This window comes from Saccostrea echinata, unplaced genomic scaffold (assembly GCF_033153115.1).
Source record: "Saccostrea echinata isolate AGI-Se365-2 ecotype Australia unplaced genomic scaffold, CSIRO_AGI_Sech_v1 ptg000001l, whole genome shotgun sequence".
In the NCBI taxonomy this organism is placed as follows: Eukaryota; Metazoa; Mollusca; class Bivalvia; order Ostreida; family Ostreidae; genus Saccostrea; species Saccostrea echinata.
In genome coordinates, this window is record NW_026889750.1 from 34,010,482 (window position 1) to 34,031,549 (window position 21,068).

Genomic DNA, 21,068 nt, shown 5'->3' on the forward strand with positions numbered 1-21,068 from the left:
AATCAAAAACCCGATGAAAGAAATTTGAATCCTGGAAAATTATTGTGTGAAGGTGAACTTGGAGGATAGCTTGTCAGTGTTTCATCTCTTTCTTGGTCGGCTTTTTAAAAACTTGCAGTAAATGCATGTACATGTACACACACCTTTCCCAATTACAAGAATATTGTTGAACAAATTCCAGAGCTCGACATTAACTTTTTTTCCTACTTGTCCATTCAGACAAGTGACCAAGACATTTACTTGTCCGAAATTCAACTTCACTTGTCTGAAAAAATTTCAATAAAGATTAAATACTGTCAACTTGAAAACTGAAATAAATTCATTACATGTGCTTTATTGATTTGTGATGTTATTGAAATACAACAAACACATGAAACAAAATTTTATCTAGACTTTCTGTCCTAAAACAACGTAAATGGACTGTCATCTTCCCACAGAATTTCCATGCTTTTGCAGTAATATGCAATTAGTGAACCTCGATCCCGATCTTGTGTGAACTCAATTACATAGCGATTCCATATCGGGATCGAAGTTCGGTTTTATGTACATACTGCTTCCCTTTTTAAACCACCTGTAAATGTTCAACAGTCTTTTTTTTATTTGTATTTGGAGACTTCAACTTGTCCAATTGGACAAGTGCCCAGTAATATTCACTTGTCCGTAATTTTTTTTCATTGGTACCGGACAAGTGGACAAACATTAATGTCGAGCCCTGAATTCATGTAATACTGGTATATTCACATTGGTAGGATGTTGCAAACAAAACAATTTAGGACTGTAAGGATATAGACTAAACACTTAAAAAAGTTCATTATTTATACAGCACATTGTTTCATGAAATATCTATTCAAAGCAATTCTGTGATGCTTAACTTTCATATGTAAAAAATGGAAAACATTAAAACTAGCTTTTTAAATTAAAACTTTTATAGCATTTACCAAACACTTGTTTACATGAAGGAAATTGTTTTCTTATAACAGATATTGGTGAGATTACATAAGTTTTCCCCTTTTTTTGCCCCCTCCCCACCCCACACCCAACTTGACCTCATTGTCTCTGAATGAAATCCTCTCCCTCTTCTTCCCTGACCCAGCAGAATTGGTTTTTATTGGAGGAAACCTCGCCCCACTGGATGCTGTTAAAAAAAAGAAAAGACAATGATGTAAAGTTTGGACAATGAAGGTAAAATTCTAATTAAACTGAACTTATCAAAATTTGGTTTGTAATCACTTTTTAATGCAGCTATTACAAGTTTAGACAAATTCATTCAAATAAATTGTGAAAAATATGGAAACTTTTTTCTGGGGTTAATCTCTGGAAAACAATGACATACAAACAAGGTAACTTCAGTTTACTTCCCAAACTTTGTGTGGGGGATATACAGCAAAACTTAGAAATCAAAATGACACAGAGTTAGAAAATATAAGCTTATAACAAGTTTTAATTTATGCCCTGGTAAAGTCCTTGTTAAACCATAGGAAAAATTATTGTAGAGTAAATTTTTTCTAATCAGACACCACTGGTTTCATAGAAATTTGCCGGATTAGACAAGATTCTGGATTTGGCAACATTTAAAATAAGTAAATTTACACAAAGGAACAAAAAGATTTCATTGTAATAGGCAATTCATTGTATTAAAGCATTGAATTCTTAATTTTGGATGTGGTTGGTCCTATAACAGCACCTGGCTGTTCCAATAAATTGGAATACCATGCATAAGCGTGGTATGATCTTTGTAGATTTCCAATGGATTTCATAAAGAACATTATACTGAATGTAAATATTTGGAATACACATTGATTAGACAAGTTTCACTGTAAATAAGACACAGGTTTTATACTCTCACAAAATATAAAAAAAAAAATTCATTCATGTAACATTTTTTCTCATATCAAATTTCAGTAAAGACAATTTTAATTTGTCACTTTATTGTTTAAAAGGAAGTCTGCATATAATCATACTAAAGTACCTACTACAACTTCATGACAATATATTTTGTTACCACTGTAGTGATAACCATTAATTTTAAAGTAAGATTTATTACGAATTTACTATAAACGTCTAACAAATTATGGTTTAAATTTTTTTTTAGTCCTTTGAAATTTCTAGAACTGAGTTTCACTGCAATGGTATTCTTTCACTCTGTATTTGAAATGCACATACATGTATAATAAAACTTCAATCAGATATACTTTCTTGGATATCTTAAAGGATTGTGACAATAGTGAAGGGGAGTAAAAAGCATTTTGTGCCACAGAATTACAGCAATGAAAGCTACAACTACATATACATGTACAAGCAATTCACCCAACCCACTGTAAATAAAGTACCTTCTGATCCTGCAGAGAATCTACGTGGGGAATGCACCATTTCTCCTTGAAGACTGACACTGTCCACAGACTGAAGGTCAAGGGCAGGACTCCCCTATAAATAGAGATGACGTAATCAAACTTAACATTATGCTCTTGTTAAAAACAAACTACATGTACATGTACTTCATATAGCTCACAGTCTTTGCATTCATAGATAAAGATATATACTCTATAACATGAAAAAATGGCCAAACTACAAAAATATGCTAATATTTAGCCCCTTTTTTATTACTCTGTTTGAAGTGGAATCATGTGATTGTGAAGATGGAAACAACAATACAATTATTTTCCTTCTCTAGGGTGGATAGATTATCCCACATGTACATCCATAAAAAGCTGTATCAGTAAACAGGTTCTTTAGTGTTGGACTTACCGTCAGCCTGACATGCCTACCCCCCACCACCTGAGGGTCTATCCTGGGGAGGTTGTTGTCTGCTCCATACATCTGCCTCGCTGGTTTTCTGTATATCACACATAAATGACAATATCAAAAGCCTGAAAGGCTTCAATGACGTCGAAGAAGAAAAACAATTTCAAAAGATCATTTTGAATTTTAAGGTAGCAATAAGTCAAGTGAGTGACTCAGGAGACATAATAAAAAAAATAGTTTAAACAAAATATCACAATTACAGTCTGGGGCCTTATGTCATGGTCCGAATGGAGCAGGGTTCGAATTGACCAGACACCGTCGAACATGTTCATGCTAAATATAATATTTTTTTCTAATTGCCAATGTCAAAGCATTGTATTAGTGATTGCATCTAAACTACAACCAAGCCTCTAGTCTGTTAAAATTACGATCGAGTTACGATCGGGCGTGGTATACGGTATACTGGGAAATGGAGGAAATGGAGAAAAACAGCAATACTGGTCAATATCATCGGTTTTTAGGATAGAGTTGGTTAGAAGATTGTATAAGTAAAGCTAAGATTTAGAAATTCAATCTTTTTAGTCTTGAAATATTCGTGTTTATGTAATTTTGTGATTATTTTACCTCCTGTTGTGTTGTTTTACGGTTATCGTTCCGAAATGTTATTCATGTCATTCAACGCACTCTTTCTATAGAAATTCATCCGCAACAACCATCACGTTTTTCTTGTGTGAGAATAAAATATAATATTGTTGTTTTGCAATAGAATTAATTGCGGATATAATTGATGCAATTTTATTTTCAAGCTATTATTCATTTTGAGCGTTTTCAAAGAAATTAGTTTATACCTATTGCTATTTTCTATTGCGGATGCATCGACTGACACATTCGGTCGCGTACATATCCGGTCGCGATTTCAACTGGGCGCTTGCTAGATGACGTTCGAGCTCCAAGAGCTCGACGTCATAAAAAATTGTGTCAATTGAAACTATGCTGAAAGTTGTTGTGATGATCAATAGATATTCAAGTCATCTGTGAACTATGAATGATTTTCATACATCACACATGGCAGCTTGTGTTTATTAAATAGCCTGAATATCATTTTTATTTGAAAATTTAATTAATTTGTAAATATACATACTCGTATATATCCTACTTCAAACCCTTTTTGAACTCAGATGGAACCTTATATGTAAGATAAGACAAAAATCTAACAAAGCAACAAACAGCTTACACAGGATGGACATTGTGTTCTGATTCCTCAAAGCTGCCCACTTGGTTATGGATCCACTCGAATGTCCGACTGTTCTTCAGGTTGGACATAACTCTTTTCTCCAATTTCTTCTTATCTATTTCCTCCTGTCGAGCTGATAAAAAAAATTGTCAACCATAATTAAGTCCCTTTACATAAAATTAGAGATTTTGAATCAATTGTTACTAATACAATTTCTGTAAATAATTCAGAGCTATATTAAATACAGTCAAAACTGTCTAATCCAACACCAGTGCTATCCTTTTCACTCTGAAATCTGACCTTTATTTTCATTCCCACTTGACTATTTTCCATGTTCTTTAGGCTGTGCAATCCAACACTTTCTATTCTCAAACAAAACTTGTGTCCCAGTTCAGATTAGACAGATTTCTCTGTAATATAACGAATAAATACTGACCTTGAAAGTATTCTTTACGTGGCAGTGTCTGTCGTGAAGGATGTGTAACAGACTTCCTGGACACGTTAGTTTCTTCAAGTCGTCTGAATAATGCCAGTCTCTGTTTGGGATCTGTTCATTGGTAAAAATAAAGAAAAATAGGATGATAAAAATTTTGAAGCCCAATTACTAAAATTAAATACATACTACCAAATTCTGCAATACATACCCAATTTGCCTAGTTTCTTTCTGCGCTCTGCATTGTATTTCAATTTTTTGGCTCGCTGCATCATCATGTGTGCAGTGTTGGCATCTTTGAATCCCCTATAAAGAGCAACGTCAAAATTGTTAATATCAAAGTACAATGTAGTACAGAGTGGCAAAAATGTCAATAATTTCCAAAATAATGATCACAGACAAATATTTTCCAAGAATTTGATTAAATGAAAACTAAAACATCATATTAACAGAAGAACTGTCAAAACAATACTAATAATTCCTGCGGGGGGGGGGGGGGGGGGGGGGGTAAATAAGATTTATTTGATAATCACAATACTCCCTTGATGGCAAACTCCTATGGTAACAAGGGCATTTGATCCTTGACCTAAAATATCCTTGACATCATACATGTGATATGTACCGGCTGTACGCAAAATGTACAGTTTTTCGAGCCCATTCATCGTGTACCGGTGGGACACCAAAATTCACGGAATATGAAAATTTGTACAGTATTTTGAATTTCTCGCTAAATGCCGCCATTTTCCTCTCATTCTCGCTCGCGAGACACTGGAAACGTGTGTAGTGTACACAAACCATCACGTGCGAAGGTGTGAACTGCCAATTGGGATAATTATCTTGCCATAAATTCGTATCAAGTACCCCTTTAGGTAGCTTTATTTTTTAAGGGGTACTTAATTACTGTTAATGTTTCGTATACGTAACTTGATTGAAAAAAATTAAGCCAACTTCTAAAGTTGATATACATGACTTAATATACGTGAATCTGACCCAGATCTTCGTAGGTATAAAATATACGATGTTTATTACAATGATTACGATGGAATTTCAGAAGAATTTAAGCGATATTTTATACCATTTTTTGTACCATTTTCTGATAGGCAGTGTACAGTTTTTTCACCCAAATTCTAGTTTTTTTATGGCTCCTGTACAGTTTTGTGGTCTTTGACTTATCACATGTATGTGACATATGAGGACGTGTTTTTGACTAAATACATGTACATATACATGTAGTCTCTCGATTAATTTAGAGGTATTTGTAAAGGTGAAACAGTAGTCAGACTAAAGAGTAAACGAGCACACAAACAAAACACAATATGCCCCCATATCATTGGTCTTTTGGGACAAGAGATTTAATTGCTACTGAATTTCTTTTTTAATTGTGAAGTTCAAAACCAACTCCTAAGCCTTAAACACATCAAACTAACTGACCACTCCTCAGACAGAAGTTCCTCTTTCTTTGACATAGCAGTTCTGTGTGTGTCTGTCACACTGGCAATGGAGGGGGGACGGGGGACATGCCCATTCTGTTGAACATCTGACAGCGGTGAGTCCATCCCCCTCCAGGCACGACGTGGATTGGCAGGGGGGTGAGGCTTGTCTGTGAGGTTCAGCAGGGGAACCTTTGAGGGAGGGCTGGCCTGCTTCCCACTGGGAGGTTTACCCAGAACAGGATGACTAAAAATCAAAATTAACATCGGTAATAATGTTAAAATACATGTACTAGTAATCCTTACTTATCTACAGTATCTATTAATTTCTTACCAAAAATGACATTCATTTGCAATTCTGTCAAAAATGATCAATGGTGTTGTTACTTGGTAGATGAAGTGGCTTTAGAATAGAGTTATTGTTAATTTCACCAAAATTACATTTTTCTTTTTCAAAATTCCATCTGATTTGTTATCACAAACAGTACATTAGGGATGTCAATTTAGTCAATAATTCATATTCGAATATTCAATGAAAGTATTCGAATATATTCGAATATTCGATAAGATAAATAAAATCTGTTTTATTTTAAATATGCCTCATGAAAGGTTTAGCGTAGGTATACTTAATATATTGGAAGTAAAATTGTATGAAGACTTTTGTAGGTGTACAATATAAGAAATTTCATTTGATATTTGTCAATGTTTGAAATAAATAATTGATTTAAATGTAGAAAAGTATAATTTTAACAAATGAAACATGTGTATTTATCGTAGCTCCATCTGAGGAACCAGTCGTCTTACTGTTCAGATTTCAATACGTGTAATGAATTACAATTATCTGCCTAATAAGAAATATGATTATAATCTTTGATATAATGTAAACAAATATTTCCATAGACAATTTTCCTAGGTAATTAACTAATTTCCCGATAATGAATATAAAATTCAGGATTATGTTCAACCCGAGATAATCAAGTAATTTACACATTTATTCTGAAATTAAGCCCTTTACAATAATAATTACAGACTAATTCTATCGGACATCCATTCAATGATCAATTAATTTATACTCTTCACGCCTTTTAGACATTCTAAGATTTCATTTTGTTGTCCTCGATTCTAGATCCGATCATATCTAACTAAAAAAAAACTATGAAAGTACGTTTTGTATTATACATAAAGCATTATTGTACAATTCTTTAACACCTTACTCAAAACAAAATACATGTTATTTAGTAAATCTATAAGATAAGAAAGTAGTGAAAGAAATCAGGCGATCGAAATTGATCGCTAGTAAATTAAACAGGGATAATCCCAGCACAGTTCTAATCAAAATTTATCAATCACAGTACTTCTTTTTATGAAATCTGAAAAACACCGAATATTCGAATCTTTAAATTCATATTCGAATATCAACTCATCGAATGAATATTCGAATATTCGTTGCCATCCCTACAGTACATATATAGTACTGAACTTAGAAACAAGCGGTAACTTACTTTACAGGAAGTTGTGGTGTTGGTGGGGGTTTCCAATCTTCTAACATTTCCTGAAAAAATTTGGTCAATAATATAATATAAATAACATTATATATATAGCCCTTGAAATTTTGGCAATATTTAGAAAGCTTGAATTTGTGATGCCTCTTAACCTGAAATATTTCATTAGGCTTAAAATGTCTATATTCAAAGCAAATATTAGAGAAAAAGGAGAGTTTGTGATTTTTTTCAATCACAGAAAATCAATAATTATAAGCAACAGCTTATATCATTAAACACAAAACATACCTCATCAAAGTTGAACTCTTTGAGATCAACCTCCTGAAAATCATAGTCATCTTCATCTTCAAACTTGGCAAACTCTAGGGCCTGTTCAAGCCTCAGCCTCAAGATGTAGCCTCGCCATACAGCCTGCAAAAGACAGATTAAAAAAATGATAAAAAAAAAAAAGTTTAAAAATTCATGAATTGGGAGAGCAAAGACTGTGATCAAATATTTTTCTCCATTACATATCCATTTAGATTTAACAATTTTGTGAATATATACTTACTCCATGCAGCCTTTTTTCCCATCAAACCTCTATATTTTTTGGATTAGAGGTAATTTGTATAAGGACTGATTACTTTGCTTTCTATGTTAGTTAATAAACGTCCATCACCTGTATTTTAGTTGCAGCCTGGTGAAGTTCCTGTAAGATTTCGTGGTCTTTCTCATCTAGTCCTAAGCCCTCCACTTGTCCCATTGCACCCCAGATCTGTCTCCTTACTCTGTGACCCCTCCAGTGCGCCTGTATCTTCATGGCCGCAACACTCTGTAGATCACTACAAGTCAGTATGGTATTTGAAATTTTGCTGGTAAATGACAAACAACCACTTTCCCATTTTTTTAAAGAACATATGAAAATTGCTTTAAGTATCGTAAAGTAAGAATTACATGTAAAACTGTAAATAGGTACACGTTTTATGTCACAATTAATTTCCATGTTTTTTTAAAAAATTCCAAACCGAGTAAATGTAAAAATTCAGTTGATTTTCACCTAAATTTTCTGCTCTGGCCAATATCAATGTCTTCATCAACAAGAGCTTTGACTGTCTTTGCTGAAATACCAGTTGATTTCTTTTCATCAGAATTTACAAATGTTCCTCCATCTATAGCACCATTGAGCTTTGCTGATGAATCACCATTTATTGTCATTTTCCCACCTTTGGCCTCCTTTTCTGAGGACTTTAGGGCTCTCTCGAACATTTCCTTGGGGTTGAGAAGCTGACTCTCCCTCTGGGCTTGGCGGACAGACTTGGATGATGCAGGACGTTGACTAGATTTAGGTGTAGATGGCGCTGTAGGCATGGCCATAGTGATTTCTCCATATTCATGTGCATATCTGTGTTCCTCTGCTAACCTTTGAGTTGTGTCACAATACTTAAAATATAAATCACACAACGAACCCAAATCCCAAGGAAGACTACTCTTCTGCACTCTGGAAAAAAAGGATATTCAATCCATATCAATAGGGCATAAGCAATTGGACGAGAGCTGTTGAAAGATTTAAAATACAATTTTAACTTGAAAATAAAAATCATTGAAGAAAAACTACCCAATTTCCTTGAGCATATTATTGGCTAGATCTGTGTAGAGTTGGGCCTGGCTGATACACATGGCTTCAAAGCTTGTCCTTGGCTTCACTTCTATACCACTGCCAAAAATCTTGTCATCCAGTTTCTTTAGATTAGGCAGGGACAAACTGATCAAAACAATAAAATTACTAGTATGGCAACTAAAGACATAGGCTACCCTTTTTTTATACAATAGTGGAAAGTAAAATACAATGCATTACAAAACTAATTTTTTTCTTAATGAAGTCTTAAGTCTTATTTTGGATTTTAGAACTTAAAAAAAATTCTGATATTCATTGTCCTGTGACTTGATTTAGACACTCACTTGATTTCAGTGAGTTCTGTAGCTGGATTTCCCGCTATACACATGCTTTCTAAATGAACACATTTTTCAACACTTGATGCCAAGGTGTCCACATCTGGAAAAAAAATCCAGAAATGAAACCTCAAATCAAACCCTTATTAAATGATGAGGGAAATATTACCAAATTAGATAAGAACTAATTACTCACCAGTGATTTGATTGTGACTTATGTCAAAATGTCTTAAAATCAGCAGATTATTCAATGGCACCAAATCTTCAATACTTAAAAAAACAACAAAATTGTAATATCAAAATTCAGTGTCCATCAATATACAATAATGCATGCATTAATTAAAATAAGTTATTCAATGGAGTTGTATATTAGGAGTGAAACGGTTCACCGCGGTATCGATGCACCGCGGTATTTTTTCTCGGTTTGATACACGGTGCAAAATCTCTAATTTTCGGTTCGGTTCATTTTTCGGTCGGGATCGTTATTCAGTCGGGTTTGGCATAAGGTATAACACGTTACTCAGTATAAATAAGTATAGAAAACGTAAATTTTTGATGACTGATAGCTTGTAAGATAATTTTTGACAGTCAAATAATTTTAATCAATTTCTTCTAGTCAATTTGCAAATAAAATTCGTAAAATAGGTGACTAGATTTAGAAAAAGAAAGCATAAAACAACGTTGAATTTGTTTCCTTCTATCAAAATGTATCGTATCGAAAATAACCGAACCGAGACAAAATTATGCAATACGTATCGAATCGTGAAGGAGGTGTACCGTTTCACCCCTATTGTATATGTCATAATATATTTGAAATTACAACAATTGTTTGGTGAGAAGGCACCAACTTGAAAATTGATTAAATGCTAATAACAAAATCAGATTTGACACCAAAATGTACATGTAACTGACATATATTTAATTACATGGAGGTAATAATGAGCATAACATAATAATTTGGACTATCCCTGATCAGCTTCCCTATACCCATGTATTACTGCAATCATTGAGAAGTAATGACTACTGTACTACACCTATTTTGTGATAGATTCAGGATTTCCAATAGTGGTAGCCAATCCGATTGTAGCTCCTCAAGGTCACCTATACTGTTATCCTCCAAACATAGCACCCTTAGCAAGACATGGTTCCTCAGACATGGAAGCTGGAAAACATTATACAGTGTTATTGTTTAATGTTATCTCTTCTGCAGTGCTGCAATTATCAAAGTTTCTTTCCAAATCATCTTCTCATTAATGCACTAGCACAGATTATATACAATGCTAAATTAAAACTATATAGTTAAACCTCGTTATCTCAAACTCTATGTGACCTATATTAAACTTCAAGATATCTGAGCTTTCGAGATATTGATGTTAAAAAATTTAAAGAAAAAGTGGTTGGGACTGCCAGATCACTTCCACACATCCCTGGTATTCAAGATATCAATGTTTGAGATAATGAAGTTCAACTGTACAAGTCAACACTAGTCCAAAAGTCAAACATGTAGATATGTGAAAAAAGAGGTCAATGGGCTCTTTTATTCATCCTAGTTACTTTGCTTTTAATGGGAAATGGGAAGTATGTTAAATGCTCCAATTACTTGTTCATGTATATATATGTACTTGTATTGCATATTTAAAATTTTGTATTCCTGTTGTATTTGGCTTAGATGGACTAAAACACCTTTAAATTTCCTGACTGACCTTCTGAAGGTTGTTAGAAGACACCATTAGAGTCTGCAGCAGACACAGCTTGCTGATGTCCTCAACAGTTTGAAGGTGGTTATTGGAAATGTCAATCAACTGTAATGTGGGTGTGTCATTCAATCCAGTTGTGCTGATCAGCTGATTACTGGACATCTTCAATGTGTGTAGTCTTCTTAATGATTCCAAACCACCTGTGGACACAATGATATTCTAAATAAAATTGTCTACATTATACTGAATTTGTTGATTAGCTTACTAAGATTGCACTTTGGCAAATCTATAACATACCTATTCTTGTGATCTTGTTGTTTGAAAGATCTAGCCACCTTAAGTTGGAACATCCTGCAAGTCCATGAATGGTACTCAAGGAATTATGGGAAAGGTCAAGAAAGGTCAGGTTACTCAGGTCCTTTAGGTCCACATATTGAATAAAGTTATCCTTTGAAAAAAAAAATATTTTCTTTAAGCTTGCCACTAATCAATTCCCTTGTACAGAAACCTTTTTTTTGTTATTTCATTTTACGAGCATTGCCATCTTGCATTTTTGTAATAACATAAGATTTCACTCTCATAAAAAAAATCCTGAGTAAATTAGCAACACATTAGTTATTAAGTTACCTGTAAATCTAAAAAGTGGAGTTGTTTACACTGCTGTAAACCCTCTATCACAGTCAGGTTACACTTAGACATCTTCAGGGATTTCAGTCCCCAGCACTGTCCTAATGTAGAAATGTTACAGCCTGGCAGGTCCTGTAGCTCTACAGTCGTCACCTACAAATGATGAACACAATAAAAGTCTGTGTAAAACTTATTCTTATAGATATCTAAAGTATGGTGTCATGATTCAAAATATATGCATACCAGTAAAAATACTTTTGACTATTAAAACGGGTTAATATACATGTATATGTAAAATGTACATTGCATATGCACTTTCAATTTTTTTCCCTATGTCTTTTATTGTTTTATATTTATTCATATGAGTCCCTGATCCACAAAATTGAAAAGCAGCTCTGTAAACTGTTGGTATAATTAATATTTTCAGATGAAAGAAAATTTTAATAATAAAAGAATGATTCATAAGCAGTTTTGATAAGACAAGTACCTGTCTGAGGGTGGAAACTCTAGCAGCCATAACAATGGTGGCTTCACTCAGTGGCTGTAATTTCTTGGCAGATGTTGGTCGTCTGATGCTTTTGGAGGACACAGACTTCAACTTCCATGGCTCATTACTCACTTTACTAATAAATTATTATCAAAATAAACAATGAATGTAAAAAGGATAAACCAACATGCAACAACTTTAAAAAAAACCCTGATATTACCTTGCAGGTTTGCTGATTCAACATATAGTACTTATATTAAATGCAAGCCCCAATCAGTAAAAAAAAAAAATCTAAAAAAAATCATTAAGTATCTTTCATCAGCTATTTTTAATACAAATACACAATGTACATATGGGGGCACAATTAAGACACAGATCTAATCATAGTTCTTGCTCTGTAAGAAAACTCGCTCAGGAAGACCTACCTCCAAGGTACACATTCTTTGATCCACTGCAATCTCAGTTTCTCCAGATTCTCTGGTAGGCCCTGTAGTAGGAGTGTTGAGGTTTGTCTGAAATACAAATTATAATTCATCCAGATAATAAATTATAATTCATACAAAGAACAAATTGTAATTCATACAAAGAATATCAAACATAATACCAGCTGGTACTTAAAAATGCACAAAATGTAAGTTGGGTATATTTATACATACAGTGAAATAAGCAAGTTTAACTTTGCCTTACTGTAAAAAAATTTAAAAAAAAAGGAAAGAGTTATCTTACAATTTCTTGGAGTCATCCATTTCAAAAATATCAAAATCTTCTTGGTATTTTCCTTTTGATTTTGATCTTGCAGAAAGTGGTCTTGGAGATCCCAGTGATGTTTTTCCTGACACAGGAACTTTTGATTTCTCTATTTCTTTGAAATAAAAAAAAATAAGGAGATAAGCAATTCCTTTGGTAAAACAATGTATAATTCTAAGTATTCAATGCTAAAATATCCATTTATTTTTACCTTGCCCTTTCCTTGGTTCTTTCACTGCTTCAGCTTCCATAGCTTTTCTAGTAGCTACTACCTCCTCCCTCTGTCTAGCCTCCTCCTCTGCTTTTATCCTTGCAGCCTCTTCTTCTTTCCTCTTTAATTCTTCCTCTGCATGTTTCCTTGCCTCTTCCTCTGCTTGTTTCCTGGCTTCTTCTTCTGCTTTTCTTTTAGTTTCCTCTTCCTTTCTTTTGGCTTCTTCTGCAGCTTTTTTCTTTGCCTCTTCCTCTGCCTTCCTCTTGGCTTCTTCCTCCATTTTCCTCTTAGCTTCTTCTTCAGCTTTCATCTTTGCCTCCTCCTCAGCTTTTCTCCTTGCTTCTTCCTCTGCTTTCCTTTTAGCCTCTTCTTCTTTGGCTTTCTTCTTAGCCTCTTCCTCAGCTTTCCTCTTGACCTCTTCCTCAGCTTTCCTCTTGGCCTCTTCCTTAGCTTTCCTTTCAGCTTCTGCCTTCTTCTTTTCCTCCTCCTCTTTTTTCCTTTTTGCTTCTTCCTCTGCCTTCCTTTCTGCTTCTTCCTTGATCTTTTTTTGTCTATATCAAAATGGAAAACAGAATATTTGTACCGAATATCAATTTTTATTGCAGTATCTAAGCCAGCTGAGAAGTAAAATACTTTGTATATATATTCCTCACCTATCTTCCTCCTTCTGTCTCTGGATTTCTTCTTCCACTTCCTTTATTCTCTCTTCCTCCCATTTTCTCTCTCTCTCCTCCTTCATTTCCTGCAAGGTCTCTTTATACTGCTTTCTCACACTGTAAACAAGAACCTAACATTTTAGTGCACAGAAAAACTTGTTAAGTAGAAGAAGTTGTAGAGTGTAAGATATTACCCATTTCCATATATATTTCTCCTGGTTTGAAGTTTTCCCTTGAATTAAAGGATACCCCAGTTTAGTGGTAGAGTAACAGCTTACCTATATCCCCTGTATCTGGCCTGGATTTTAGTGGCTGATTGCTGTTGTTTTAGCTCCTGTTTCTTTAGCTCCTCACTCCTTTCATGCTCCAGTTGCTCCTGTTCATGCTTGGTTTCTGATTCTAGTTTCTCTATTTCCTCCTAAAACAACATAAAATATATAAAATATTTATAAAATGTTTTAAAAAAAATTCTTTTGCAGTAAGAGACATTCCAGACAAACAGAGATGACCTACCTCATAATATTTCAGCTCTTTCTCTATTTCAATTTCTTTGTCTTTAAGTTCCATTTCAAATTTTTCTTCTTGAATCTGAATGATAAGACAGAAGATTTAAGATTTATTGGATAAATGCTTTTATAAATGTCTTGGGTTCATATATGTATGTCCAAAAAGAAAAAAAAAAATACTAATGCACAATATATATGCACAATTTCAAACTGTATTTCATTATAGCATTTTCATTTTCTCCATCAGATAATCATAAGTAATTTAGCAAAAGGACATTCTATGTGAAATTATGATCAACTATATGAAACTATAAAATTGAAGAAAAATACAAACACTTTTCTATCATGTTTCATCACATTCAGGCCATTTTATCTACAATCTGCTGTATTATAACATATAACCTTTCTCTCAGCTGCTAGCTGAGTTTCCTCCCTTTGCAATGCTGCAAACTTTTCCATCCATTTTTTCTCCTTCCCCTCAAAATCCTCCTGTTCCCGTTTTCTGTCCTCAAGGATTTCCTTCATAAGAATACATGTACATGTACATCTGTACCTAAATTTTACCATTTAGTAATTCAGGATATGTACATATACTAATTTGTTTTAATCTTTTGTATCCAACAAGCCGTTATGAAGTTGCTGAATGAATAAACTACACATATTTTCATATCTTGCATCCAAACACATCTTTGAATAAAGTAATAGCAAAGAAAATCATGGTGCATATTTTTGACAAGATTGCACAGAGAGTGCATGTTTATGGAAAGCTGGTTTACAGTTCATATGCATCAAAATTCACTTATACTGACATTAATAAAAACTAGTGGTAAAGTTAGTGCAAGCAATGTTTATAATTAAATCGTTACCAGATTTTTTTTTTGGTTAAAATAAATTGCATTTAAGTTAGCTGAATTAAGTGCTCCCATTCAGTAAATCCTTGTTTTACCTGTTTGAGTTTCTCTTCTCTTTCTTTCTGAGTTTCCTCCATTTTCTTCAGAGTTTCTTTGAACTTCCTCTGGAATTCCAGCTGCTTCTCATCTAAGTGTACGAGTGCCATACTGTTGTCTAAAATCAACAGCATCAAAGAAATATATCAATGTTTTACCAAATGTCTCTGTCACACTGCGAATTGAAATCTTTGAAATTTGCAAGAAACAATCGTATACATGTGCTAACTTTTCAGCATATACTTGGGACTGTATAGACATATACTCATGACTGTATAGACATATACTTAGGACTGTATAAATATTTACTCAGGACTGTATAGACATACTCAGGACTGTATAGACATATACTCAGGACTGTATAGACATATACTTAGGACTGTATACACATACTCAGGACTGTATAGACATATACTTAGGACTCATGGATAGACGTTAACTTTCAGATTCAATTGCCCTTCGGGCAAGTGATCTCAAATTTTGACTTGTCCGAATGCAAAACTTGGTTGCCCAAATAGGAAAATAATTTATTGCCGTAAATATTATGATAAGAAAAAGTGTGAACAGATACACTACTATAAATCTGGCAAGTTGAGGTACCAGAAAAAATTTAGATGGTACGTTTGGACATAAATGTATACTACCACTTTCCTTGTCGATTTAATCTGTAAACACACACTGCAATGCATCAATAACCATCTGTTTCCTTTTTAATAAAAAATCATTTTGGGTAGGATCGTTTTGTTTTGTGATTTTTGATTGATGCAACGCTAAGGTATAGATAGTTGCTATGAAACATACATATCTTGATCAGGATAGGTCATGTTATATTCTGTCAGTGTGAATGAATTAAGTAGTTAACAAAGTACGTAGAGCGTATTTAACATGAAATAAAAAAGAATAACGAACCCGATTTTTAATGAACGATATAATCTAGAAATCCAAGGGAGCAATGTCAGTCACGTATCTGGCGGAAATCAAGTGTTCAATCTATTGTTTTATTTATAATTAATGTAAAATAGATACCAATATACATTTCTATCAGAAAAATTCACTTGCCCGATCGGACAAGTAAGTTGACAGTTTCACTTGCCCGAACTGAGAATTTACTTGTCCCGGGCAATCGGACAACCGTTAATGTCGATCCCTGGGACTGCATATATAGACATATACTCAGGACTGTATAGACATATACTTAGGACTGTATAAATATTTACTCAGGACTGTATAGACATACTCAGGACTGTATAGACATATACTTAGGACTGCATATATATAGACATATACTCAGGACTGTAGGCAAGTAAGGTCATATAATACTAAATACATACTATATAATAATTTACTATAACTATGGAAAAGCTATCAAGCTTTCCAAAGAGGCCTGTCAATCTCAACAAGAGAATTTACAACAAAAACAGACTGCTTATTTTAAGATGATTATTAACATTAAGTCGTCATGAATAATACATGGGAAATAGTCCTATGTAACTTACCATTGGCATCTTTTTGTTCATCATTGTCATCAACAAGTAGAGATGAAAAGTCAGAAATGTCAAAATCTTCTACCTCCTCCAAAATCTACCAAGATCCAACACAAATCATAAAATGTAAGTTCTAGCTTTTACACAATTACACAAGAAATCAACGTATCATCTTTCAGTTCTTTAGATGGAACTAATTTCATTCATTAAAGCTAATCTACTTGCGCTTTCATGCAATAATGCACAATACTGAATTATGAATTCATGTAAACAGGTTAAAAATTGATGATTTTCTCATTTTAGAAATTTGATGAGTGGAAACCTCATCAATCAAGTAGTATCTTAGATTTTAACTTTTAATTTTAACAACAAACATAATTGACAGGAGGAACAATTGATATTTATGTCATTCATCAGTTTTGTTAATATTTCATATTGGCAATACAATTGAAATCAATATATTCAAGCAATACCAAGGATATGTTGAAGTGATTTGGAAGTCCCTATCACTTTTTCTTCATGCATTTTAACATAAAAATCTGGAATCCTTGGATATCTTGAGTTATTTATCAGTTCCAGTGAGTTCAAGATAACAAGGTTTGACTTTATTTCCATGTTCACTATAACTAATGATTGTCCTTCAGAGTGCATGCATTCATTCTTTATTCATTAGCCCTTTTCTGTACATGTATACATATGTTTACATGCTAGTTTGTTTACTTAATGACCTTTTTTCTATATGTTTCTGGACTTTCTCCTCTTTCTTTGGCTAGCTGCTCCAAAGTACCAAGTTCTTCCTCATTCAGCAACAATTTTGGTCCTCAAATTAAAAATAACGGGGCTTAAAATACTTTAAACAATAATATTATACAATTTAATATAATACTGAAATTCTGTAAGCTTTTGGGAAAAAAAAAACTTTATGTACAACAACAAAGTTGACTGTTATTTGATATATAACTTTTACAATTTATACAGTCATTATCACAGTTACATATTCTGCTTCTTTTAATTAATTAAATTACTTTCAATGCCTTGATCAGTAGTGAGGGCTAAATACCTGGAGTATGATGCTGTAATAATTCATCGCACTCTGCTAGTTCCTTCTCAAAGTTTGAAGCTTGTTTTTGAATTTGGTTGATATAGTCTGACATGCCATCGGGTAAGGTCTAAACAGAAACGTAAATATTTTGAACATTCAGTTATATGAATGGTTTTTGAAAGATGTGAGAAACATTAAGATACATGAAAATTTATTGATTTTTTTTATTGTAAGGATGAAAACTGCTCTTTACCTCATCTTCTAGGGGAATATCCAAATCAACATCTTGAATTTCTTCCTCATTTTCTTCATACTGGAAATCATCTGCATCAAGATTTATTTGATCTAGTTGCTGAGCAATTTCTGCCTCGATCAATGCCTCATCGTCCATTGTAACCCCAAACACACCAGAAGGGGGCATGCTCTTCATCAGTGTCAACGCATGTATCCTCCTCCTGACATCAGGCCAGCTGGCTTAATTTGGATTGTGATCAGTAATTTCATATCACTGTCAAAAATGGAGAAAAGTTTGAAACTCAAACTAGAAGTGCTGAAACATTTTCCTTCGACCAAAATTTAAACAGTCATGAAAAAATTCAGTTTTGAATTTAGAACAAACTGTTTAATTCCCCCTGATGCGATTTATATAGTTTACATACTGGTATCTCCATATATTGCAGTACTTATTTCTTTGGCGTAAAAGAGTTATTCCAAATATTTTACTTTTTCATCCAATACTATTTATAAACCTAAGAATGAACTAACTTTCTAGTGGCAAATTATTTTCAAACCTATCTTCGTTTAATTTGTAGTCTATTTTTAAAACAGGAAGTCTTAGTTACCTCCTAAAATGGAGATGGAGAGTCTCATTGTATCACGGTATTTGAATACATGGAAGATTGGCGCTGTTGTTAAGTACAATTTATTTTTTTAATTCAGCATGTGAGTCTACATGAAAACTAAACAATAATAACAAGGCTTTCAAAATATGAACTTTATCACGGTTTTTACTAGGATTATACATTCAAATCAATGATCTAAAATAAAAATAAGAATGGGAATGAAAGTCTGTAAATTACTCTTTATTTGAATAAATCTTTCTCCCACATGTGTTCATACTTTTTCCATTATCACACGAGTCAACAGTCAGATGACAGCATACATGTGATATGTACAGGCTGTACGCAAAATGTACAGTTTTTCGAGCCCATTCATCGTGTACCGGCGGGACACCAAAATTCACGGAATATGAAAATTTGTACAGTATTTTGAATTTCTCGCTAAATGCCGCCATTTTCCTCTCATTCTCGCTCGCGAGACACTGGAAAACGTCACCTGTGTTGACACTTGACCTGATGATAATTGTGTAGTGTACACAAACCATCGCCTGAGAAGGTGTGAACTGCCAATTGGGATAATTATCTTGCTATAAATTCGTATCAAATACCCCTTTAGGTAGCTTTATTTTTTAAGGGGTACTTAATTACTGTTAATGTTTCGTATACGTAACTTGATTGAAAAAAATTAAGCCAACTTCTAAATTTGATATACATGACTTAATATACGTGAATCTGACCCAGATCTTCGTAGGTATAAAATATACGATGTTTATTACAATGATTACGATGGAATTTCAGTAGAATTTAAGCGATATTTTATACCATTTTTTGTACCGTTTTTTGATAGGCAGTGTACAGTTTTTTCACCCAAATTCCAGTTTTTTTGTGGCTCCTGTACAGTTTTGTGGTCTTTGACTTATCACATGTATGTGACAGACAGTCAATTAACAAAAAGAATATGTACTATGCATCCTAATTTTTGGAAAATACCTCGATACAATGGAACCCAAAATACAATGAGAATAGATAGAGAGAGAGAGAGATTGTTAAGTTTTATGCCCAGATAGTTATCACTGTTCAAATTCAAAGAGAATGTACAAGTAATCTGAAGTAACCAAGTCTGTACATTATTGAAAGACGAACTCATTCTGTGTTTTATCTCTTTTACGTCTATCAAAAGAATAAAATCTCAACTTTGTTTCTCGTTCGAATTTACTCTACAAAAAGCGTCTCGGGGCAACGAAGTAATTAGACCAACATTAATTTTTACTGGCATCCCAACAACTCAAGAATTCCGAAAGACAGTTAATCAAGATCTTTTTTCATATATACATCACATACCTTAGAGAACACGTTCAGTATACATGAACTTTGCTTGATCATTTTTTCACCAGCGTTTAGATATTTTTAATCGTTGGTATGCCAAATCTTTGTTAGCAAGGCGCTTCAGTTTTTCAAAAAGTAAATGCACAAACCAACTTTTGGGGAAATTCTATTTACGAGTAAGTATATCTTGACTATATAATTATATGTGTTTTGAATTGTAAAATCCAGTCAAGTATTTTCGCCATTTTACATGGATCAGGTGTTAAGACGAATAATACCTCATAGAATAAGAGCGGGAATCATTAAAAACAAAGACAACAACAACAAAACAAAAAGGTCATTATTTTACGCAATTTAATTAAAATTAGATGTTCCGAATCCGCTACCGCTTCTCAAACATCGTTTGAGAAGCGGTTCGTAGCGGATTCGGAACATTTAATTTTAATTAGATTGTATTTTATGTGTAGAAAAATGTCATCAACACCCTTTAAATATGCACATCCTACGTGAAGAAAAATGACTTCCGTAGAAAAATTTACCCCTTATAGATTTTATTAGGGATGCATATTTAATCAAGAGGCCTGTGGGCCAAAATGCTCACCTGAGTTAAATTGAAAATACAGCGATGATATGTTGTTCTCATATACCTTTGTATGGACACACCCCTCCGTATTACCTGATCTATGTTTTATGATAAATTGACAACATTAGGAGATGAAGATATACTTCAATCTATACTATGTAGAAATGCTTCCATATTTATTTGACAAAAGCATCATCGTTTTAAAGAAGACTTTACAAAAAATCTCCTTCAAAAGCTGGAGAGAGAGAGAGAGAGAGAGAGAGAGAGAGAGAGAGAGAGATTATATTGTCTACATGTATATCTACCGGTTAATCAAGCTTCGTTTAGGTTAAAAGGTTTTTCAAGTCATTGTGTTTGCGTTTAGGTTCAAGTTTTTTTTTTCAAGTCATTGTGTTTTAACAGCTTACATACATGTAATTTTCGGACATATATATAGCAAAATTATCTTGAAAAACTAAGACGCTACATGTGCAAGGGCAAAGGGCAAAAGTAAGTCTTGAAAACCAACTAAATACAATATTAGTAAGAAGAAATTCTCAATTTTCATTAAAACCAACAAAACAAGCATTGTAATTAACCTTCCAGTGTATTTGCCCAAAAAAGTGGAGATATTAAATTGCGAGTAAAGCTTCCATGAATCCCCCAA

The 21,068-nt window shown here is 33.4% G+C and overlaps 2 protein-coding genes across 2 annotated transcripts in view; one reads left to right on the top strand and one right to left on the bottom strand.

Moving 5' to 3' along the window:
- Nucleotides 1-21,068, top strand: part of LOC133190405 (gamma-interferon-inducible lysosomal thiol reductase-like) — a 270,569-nt gene that overhangs the window by 133,097 nt on the left and 116,404 nt on the right. The gene's annotated exons all lie outside the window — the stretch shown is intronic.
- Nucleotides 993-18,157, bottom strand: LOC133190299 (leucine-rich repeat and IQ domain-containing protein 1-like). Its single transcript, XM_061325842.1, has 31 exons — nucleotides 17,928-18,157; nucleotides 17,693-17,801; nucleotides 17,361-17,452; nucleotides 16,645-16,729; nucleotides 15,148-15,266; nucleotides 14,604-14,720; nucleotides 14,209-14,283; nucleotides 13,974-14,113; nucleotides 13,693-13,812; nucleotides 13,040-13,590; nucleotides 12,808-12,943; nucleotides 12,507-12,593; nucleotides 12,082-12,217; nucleotides 11,595-11,747; nucleotides 11,265-11,415; nucleotides 10,974-11,167; nucleotides 10,305-10,432; nucleotides 9,467-9,540; nucleotides 9,280-9,373; nucleotides 8,936-9,082; nucleotides 8,378-8,818; nucleotides 8,000-8,162; nucleotides 7,630-7,752; nucleotides 7,342-7,391; nucleotides 5,841-6,086; nucleotides 4,621-4,715; nucleotides 4,413-4,523; nucleotides 3,977-4,109; nucleotides 2,746-2,833; nucleotides 2,331-2,424; nucleotides 993-1,135 (listed from the first exon to the last, which is right to left on the bottom strand). The coding sequence occupies exons 1-31, from the start codon at nucleotides 18,102-18,104 to the stop codon at nucleotides 993-995; spliced, it is 4,572 nt and encodes a 1,523-aa protein (XP_061181826.1). The 5' UTR covers nucleotides 18,105-18,157.

Bases quoted from the DNA above. Each gene is read 5' to 3' on its own strand.
- LOC133190299 (XM_061325842.1), bottom strand. From the start codon at position 18,104: ATGAAGAGCATGCCCCCTTCTGGTGTGTTTGGGGTTACAATGGACGAT. The intron at 7,392-7,629 runs GTATGTTTTGTG...AAATTTTTTCAG, and splicing joins AAGAGTTCAACTTTGATGAG to GAAATGTTAGAAGATTGGAA. The intron at 4,716-5,840 runs GTCAGTTAGTTT...TGCTCTTTATAG, and splicing joins GAACTTCTGTCTGAGGAGTG to GGGATTCAAAGATGCCAACA.